This window comes from Brassica oleracea, chromosome C9, assembly GCF_000695525.1.
Source record: "Brassica oleracea var. oleracea cultivar TO1000 chromosome C9, BOL, whole genome shotgun sequence".
Classification (NCBI taxonomy): domain Eukaryota; kingdom Viridiplantae; phylum Streptophyta; class Magnoliopsida; order Brassicales; family Brassicaceae; genus Brassica; species Brassica oleracea.
The window spans coordinates 32,476,741-32,484,781 of record NC_027756.1 but is presented as its reverse complement, the minus strand read 5'-3'; the positions used below and the strand labels follow the sequence as shown (position 1 = coordinate 32,484,781).

At 34.9% G+C, this 8,041-nt stretch overlaps 1 protein-coding gene across 1 annotated transcript; it reads right to left on the bottom strand.

Moving 5' to 3' along the window:
- Positions 1–2,684: 2,684 nt before the first annotated feature.
- On the bottom strand, positions 2,685–3,426 carry LOC106314801 (cell wall / vacuolar inhibitor of fructosidase 1-like). The gene is made up of 2 exons (XM_013752623.1): positions 3,215–3,426; positions 2,685–3,049 (listed from the first exon to the last, which is right to left on the bottom strand). The coding sequence occupies exons 1-2, from the start codon at positions 3,413–3,415 to the stop codon at positions 2,720–2,722; spliced, it is 531 nt and encodes a 176-aa protein (XP_013608077.1). The 5' UTR covers positions 3,416–3,426; the 3' UTR covers positions 2,685–2,719.
- Between the last annotated feature and the right edge of the window lie 4,615 nt (positions 3,427–8,041).

The following is an 8,041-nucleotide window of genomic DNA, read 5'->3' as shown; positions in this document are numbered from 1 at the left end:
GATTTGCTGAGTTGTAGACTAGTTGAATTTGGTTGTTAAGCTAGGATATTGCATAATGTGCTTTTGTGATTAGGACTTTTTAGATGTGGATTGCAATATTGTAGAGGTGATGATTTCTATGTTTTAAATTTGGGAGTCCCTGCTGTTTTCAAACCTCTTTCACAGAGACTGCCTGTTTGTTTTGCTTGAGGACAAGCAAAAGGGTAAGTCTGGGGGAGTTGATATACCATGGATTTGACCAATTTTCATCCATGGTATATAAAGGTTTTACTATCTATATATTATATATTCTATCCTATTAGGTATGTTTTCAGGTTTATAAGTATCTTGGAGTAAAATGATGATTATGGAGCATTTAGGAGCTTAAAAGAGATTTCATCTGAGCTGACCATTAGAGGTCGATATGCAGAAGAAGCAATCGATCGATGCACATCAAGTGCCGTCGATCGATATAGAAGAAAAGTCTCGACGATTGAAGATTATGATCAATCAATGTACATCCTGTGCCATCGATCGATGTCGAGACGCAGAACGCACGACTTGGTTTCAGCCGACTTTAAACCTAAGGCTTCACCAAATTACAAGATTACCCCTGACGAGTTTTTAACCTAATAGTTATATACTTGCCTAAGTGTTAGGAGGCAAGAAGAGCTTTTACCATCATTGTATTCTTACTTTCAGCAAGAGAGCGAGAGAGTTTTAGGAGAGAAGATCATAGAGAGATTTGTGATTGGAACTCCATTGATTCATCTATTCTATTCTATGTAGTTTTTATCTATATTTTGTGTCATGAATTGCTTAGCTATGTCTGAGTAGTTCACTTGTTAGATTCATGGTTAAATAGGTTAGAGGGATTAGCCTCAACTATAGATTTGCTAAGTTGTGATATTCATTGATTGATTGTTCTTAATGCTTGTTCTAGCCTTGCTAACTAGAATATTGAACCTAGGAATTTGCATGCGTCAAGCATCCGTGATCATCCTGTCCTGAATCTAATATGTCATGCTAGGACTGCTAGAGAGAGCTAACTGATCTAGGAGACTAGTGAGCATTATCAACCTGCGCCGTGGGCTTAACTAGAAGCTATCGATCGATATCGTCATCTGACAATCGATCGATATTGTGAAAGGTGTATCGATCGATATCCCTATAGGAAGATCTAGTTAGTTAACCAGTGAAACATTGCCATCGCTGATCACTGTGATTAAGGAGTTGAGCTCTAATATATCATGCATGCAACTGTTAGGCATCTATAAGATTATAATCTCCAACACCTGAATAGAAACTCTGCATCTAATATCTTCCAATAAGTTACACCCCCAATCATCTTGTTAGTCGAGCAATAGACTTGCTCAATTAGGATTGCTATTTACTTTTAAACCCATAAAACAACAAACACCTAGAATTAATAACATGACTAGATTTAATAGATTCTCTAACTCCTTGTGGATTCGATCCCTAAGTACTGCAACTGAACCTCTTATTTGAGAGAGTAATTCACTCCTTAGGGTAATTTGAGTGGTATCATGCCTCTTCAATGTCCTCCGGGTTAGAAGATTCAAAGATCTGCCTAAAGTAGCTAGTAGCAATGACTACTAATCCTTCTTCATCCTCAACTATATTTCCATTTGCATCCCAGAGCTGCGTGATCTTATTCCGTTCTCTTCTTTGCTTTGTAAATGCATGAATTTTTTTTGTATTTCTGTCACCTTCTCTCAGCCAAAACACTCGACTCTTTTGTTTCCAGAACATTTTTTCTGCTTTAAGATCATCAGAGAGTTCCTTCAACGTAGCTGCAATTTCCTCCGTTGTAGCATTATCATCTGCATACAAACCCTCCACTTTTTCCTTAAGCTCCTCCACTAATTTCGCCGAATTAACATTATGTTGATCTCGTCTTTCTAGTACATGATCTCCATAAACAAACATCATATAGACTTTTATTCCATCAATGACTGCCTCAATGTCAATCATACGGTTATTCGAAAATAAAATATTAACTTGAAATTCATCCATAAAAAATAAAGCTAAACCTCCGCTGAGTCCAAGTGGCTCAACAGTATACAAATGATAAAAACCTAAGTCGGCCTGAATGTTTTGCAACAGCCTTCTGTTCTTCGTCTCAGAAAGGAACACAAGTCTTGGGTGATGCTTCTGACACATCTCCGTAAAGCGTCGAACTGTGAGGTCGTTCTCTATCCCTCGACAGTTCCAACTGATTGTCTTCATGGATATTTTTCAGAGGAGTTTTTGGACCCCTCCAAACCATTACCCTTGCGCGAACTGCCTCTCGAACTCTTAATCAGCCCTGAACTGCTTTATGTAAATATGTGATTAAAGTATTATATAATTTACATATAATACTATTATATTTTTATTAATCTGGTCGGTTTATCCGGTTTGTTCGATTTGTATATCAAACTATATTCATATAATGCGGTTTCTAAAATAACCATTCATTTGATTTATTTGGTATTACCAAATCTAAACCACTTTGTATATCTTAGTTTGGTTTTAATTGGTCCGGATTTACCGGATTGAACACCTCCAAGTTTGTGTTAGAAAAAAAAGAACACCTCTTGTTTCACCAAAGTTGTTCATTTCACCATATGTCTCAATCCTAAATTTGAAACAAATCTTAATATTCCGACAATTTCGATTACTTACTTTATTGTTTCCTCTAATGTATTATATTCTCCGATCAAAAAAAAAAAATGTATTATATTCTAATCCCAAGCTTTTGGGTAAGAAGACGAATGATTCCATATAGTTTTGTAACATTTGTGTTATATAAAGTGAGAGGGGACTTTTGTCTCTGGCCACCCCTTCCCCATCCATTTTCGCAGTCATTCACAGCGTTGTTGCCAACACCTGTAAGTCTGTTTGCTTCCGCAAATGATTTTTTCAGTGCGTTCTCCCAAGCAGCCTTGAACCTAGCCAAAGCGATATCGTAATTCTTATTGCAAACATTAATCCGTCTCCTCCCGTTCGGACCACTGTACTCTCCACTGACGCTGTTAATATGGGTCTTTGCGTCATTCACTTGAATAGTTTACAGCGTTATCTGATAAAATTTCCAATCATAAAACAAAGCTTTCTCTACAGTCTATTTATAAATCGTCTATATATTATACTACTCTTTAACTAGATAAAATAACTAATCTACATAATCCAATTAATTGAAATGACGACATATGAGAATCTAAAACATTACCGCAATTACAAGCACGTCTCCGAGATCTCTTGCGGCTTCTATTCGTGGATCTGTATTGAGTTTATTCCGGCAGAACGCTGCATCAGCCGTCTCTCTGCACAAGTTTTTAATGTCACTTTTGGGAATCGCGTTTGTTACCGAAAACGCGGACAAAAGGAACCATGTAAGAAAACAAATGTGTTTAATTTTCATTGTTTCCATGTTGAGACGAAATGGTGTTAGGTGTGTTTTCTTGGGTTTAGTTTCTTTTTACTTTTATAAAGGAAATTTGAAAGCTAAAAATTATTATGATATTGTATGGATTAGATTCGTTGATAAATTAGAAAACTCTGCATCATCCATCTGCCAAAAGACATCATATATATACCATTGGTTTTGCTTTCTTTTTTTTATCATGTAACTTATAATATGCATGGAGTAAAACACCACAAGTTACATGGCTTTTAATGAGTTTGAACGTTTTTATATTCCATACGTTTAATCATCTTATATTTAGGTTTTTATTTGATTTTAAATTCAGTTTAAAAATTTAATCCTTTTCCCATTTTTCCGTTCTTCTCCATTGTAATTTTTTTCTGTTTTGGCAAGGTATTAAGTATTTACACTGGCACTGTTGAAAATTAAATCAATAATTAAACCGCTTTAAAGGAAGTAGTGTTGAATATGGCCTTTAAACTTATGTGAATTAAATTGTATTGAATGTATTCAAAATGGTGAATATGTACTCAAAATGTTGAATATGTTGAATGTATTCAACATGTGCATAGGAGAGTGTGATGAAAACAACAAGGAGAATTTGATAAAAATAACCTAAACTTAATTTCAAATGAAAAAAATATACCCGAAATTTAATCAATGCAAAATAATCTAAATTTGTAGTGAAATTATAACCATATCTTTATGACCAAACAAAAAGTATATAATCACTTTTACAAAAATTATAACCATCTCTTAAAAATAATTTATAAAATTTATAAAATAATATTTTAATGGAAAATAAATTGAAATTATGTAATTCTAAACAATTCTAAATCATATACTTAAATTATTATTTTTTCAATACATATGAGTGAAATAGGTTTTAAGTCATGATTGTACTTGGTTTAGAGTTTGATAACATATATTGTAGTATTGTTAGTATTTTATGGTCAGATATTAGAAACATAAAAAATTTAAGAAAATTAAATTTAACATATATGTGTTTAGTTTTGTATATATTAAACACTTTATATGCTGAACTTATGTTTAATGAAGTGTTTGTTGCTATTTTTTAGTTATTTGATTTTATGGTTTAAAAGTTTTTTTGCGAAGTCATTTAACATATGATGCATTAGAAGAAGTCTTCTGAGACGAATAGTAATTTAGGGTTTAGAAGACTTCCTTCTAATGTATTTTATGTTAGAAAACTTTCCAAGAAGTCTTCTGAACTGAAAATAATTAACCTAATTAAAATTTCCGTCTCTTTATATTAGGAAAATTTACACATTCTCTCTCTTTCTCTTAAATGGCTGTAACAAAAATGTAATGTTTCAGATTCTAAAACTCTCAAACCTCTATCTAATCTCTTTGAACTTGAAAACATCAAATTTTATATCAATTTCTCATTTTCTCATGTCTTTCTCACAAATTTATCTTGTTTTGCTGGTTTTCCTTTTCATGGTTTTCATCTTCCACTCTTTTAAAGAAAGATCCATGAATTTTGGATATGTATTTTATGTGTTTTTATATTAGATTCAGAAAATTTATAGACTCAAACTAATATGAATGTTTTATTTATTATTATCAAAAATTAAAAAAATCATGTTTGAAGGTTTTCTTTGTCTTGAAGCCATTTTAACGTTTTTTTATATTTAGATTTCTCAGATATGAGTCGGATTCAGACTTCATTAGCAGAATTCTCCTGAAGTCTTCCCACTTCCAGAAAAGTCTTTTGGAGTATTTTTCTTGGGAAGTTTTCTAGTGTATTTTAACCAAAAAATATCTAACCTAATTGAAAACTTTGCCTCCTTATAAAGAAAATTTAACATTCTCTCTTTTTCTCTCAAAATAGCTGCAACAAAAATGTAATGTTTCTCAATATAAAACTCTCCAATCTTCTTTTATATCAATTTTTCATTTTTTTTGTCTCATATTTTTCTCAATACTTTTTCTTGTTTTTGAAGGTTTTTCATTTTAGAATATTCATTTTCTACTCCTTTAAAGGTATTGATATACCATGAATTTTACCATTTTTAGACAACGGTATATGTCCTATTTAGAGTCTATTATATGTTTTGAAGTCTCTTATAGAGTTTTGCCAGGTTCAAGTACGGTTTGAAGAACTTTAGTGATTTTGGAGTTATTTGAGGTGCAAAACTGTATAGACGCGTCATAAGCTATGGATGGAAGCCTTCCCACGGCGATATCTCATTTGTGGACACAAGATAAATGTTTTAGTTAGCTTTACAATGCAACCGGTTGAGGTCCATCTGACGGTTATATTTAAAGTTATGCCCGTTTTACTAAAGAGTAGTAGTATTTCTGTTTCGCGATAGAATGTTGTCGAAGATGTGAAGGAGTGTCGACTGACACTGATACCCTGGTGTCACTCGACACTGATTCCAGAAGACGGGCTGAGGTTATATCAAGACCGACTTGGGCCTAGAAGTCACCATAAATTACCAGAATGCTACTGGCCAACTTTATGCCTAATTTATATAGTTTTCTAAGCCGTTGTTGACGGCTACGCTTTCTACACTTTATTCCATTATTAGTTTTAGGTATGGTGATAAGCCATGAATTTTACCCACTTTTAGCCATAAGTGTTTGAACAACTAATTACTACGATATAGATTCTATTTAGAGTGTTTACAGGTTTAGGGATGATTTGGAGGAAAGTGGTAATTTTGGTGTCTTTTGGAGCCTTTTGAGTGCAGAGCTTCATATACGCGTTAGATGTTTAGCTATGGATGGAGAACTTCCCACGGTTAGATTGAGCCCATCTTTTTACAGAAGATTGATGTTTGAGTTAGATTTCCTATGTCGTCGGTTTAAGGTCAATCAACATTCTGTAGCAAACGTTATACCCGTTTTACTGAAATGTGGCCAGTCTGCCTCGCGAGAGGACGCTGTCGAGGAGATGAAGGGCTGTCGATCGACAGTGCACCCTTGGTGTCGATCGACGATGACGCCAGAATATGGCCCGAGCATATTTTATGACCGACTGAATCCCATAAGCAACCAAAAATTACCAGAATACCCTTGGACGACTTAAACCCCTATTAATGTATTTCTAAGCCATTGTTGACGGCTATGCTATCTAAGCTTTCTATTCATTGTTTCTCTTAGTTAGGAGAGAAGGGAGGAACTCCTTCAGAGTCCTCCTGGAACTCCATTGGTTTTGGTTTTAATATCTATTGCAATTTCTTCTATTCATCTATGATTTCTGTGACAACTATCATGTCTGAGTAGATCCACCTGCTAGATCTAGGTTTTCTAGGGTTTTGAATGAACTTCTGAATTATATGATTGTTAGGATATCTATAGATCTCTACACCAGGGTAGCTTGTCATACTAGGATCTAGAGTAGTTGGAAAATCTCGAGAGTGTGACTAATTGCCTGAACCTAGAATCATAGGATAATTGAGAGACATAAGAGTGCAATCAATTAACGGAACCCGAGTCCTGCTGGATTAGATACCTAGGCGCATACTAGCGTTGGTCTACGAATCTAGTTGAACATAATCGACCAGATCGATAACGCTTGCCTAAGGCAGTGTCGATCGACGCTTATACCATAGTATTGATCGACGCTCATACTATAGCATCGATCGACGCTCATACCGTAGCATCGATCGACGCTCATACCATAGCATCGATCGACGCTCGATAGGTGTTGGCATGCGAGTGCTGAAACACTGAACATAATCAATAGATTAGACTCACAGTGAGAGCTGGTTGTCTTTTGCATTAGATATTGAGTTCTAGAATCAATCCTTAGCATATATAGATTAGAGTTCTAATAACCTGAATGAAACCCTAAGTCTAGTAACCATCCTTCCATCAAACAACCTCACTATTGTTTACAGACCAACTACCTTGTTCAACCTGCATTGCTATAATTAATGCTTAATAACCTGTTAGCCTAGCTTAATTATATACCTATTAGATCTTTTGTGTGCCTTAGCTCTCTGTAGATTCGATCCCTAAGTACTACAACAGAACCTCTTATTTGAGAGAGTAATTCACTCCTTAGGGTAATTTGAGTGATATCAAATTTGGCCCCGTTGCCGGGGAGTCTTGATCGCAATTAGATCTTGTTTAGTTAGATTTAGTTTAGGTTTTTTGTTGATTCGAAAAAACTGATAAAAAAAAATTTCTTCTGTTTCAGGTACATACATCTTAGTACCATGAACAACAATGAAGAGAGGATTTCTGGGTCCTTCAAAGAAGGAGCCTTCTGGTTTACGCACGATCCGTAAGTCTACGAGGGAAGTATCGATCGACATCCTCCAATCAACAGTGATCGACAAAGTGAACCAGAAATCGATCGACAGAAACACAACACCATCGATCGAGGTACTCATACTGAGTCTTGACAAGAATGAAGTTCTACGAGATGAAGAGGGTCGCGCTCGCAACAGTGCTGGACAACTGATTCATACTGATCGACCATGGATTTTACCCACTTTTTGCCATGGTCGATAAGTGTTTTAATGTATATTTACTACTATATAGAGTCTGTTTAGTGTATTTACAGGTTCAGATACGTTCTGGAAAAATATGGTGATTTTGGAGCCTTTTGAGGTGTAGAACTGCACATGCGCGTCAGATGTTTAGCTATGGATG

What these genes read in the sequence shown, in the direction of transcription:
- LOC106314801 (XM_013752623.1), bottom strand. Translation starts at nt 3,415, where the DNA reads ATGGAAACAATGAAAATTAAACACATTTGTTTTCTTACATGGTTCCTT. An exon ending in GAGACGTGCTTGTAATTGCG is followed by an intron (nt 3,050 to 3,214) that starts GTAATGTTTTAG and finishes ACGCTGTAAACT; the next exon opens with ATTCAAGTGAATGACGCAAA.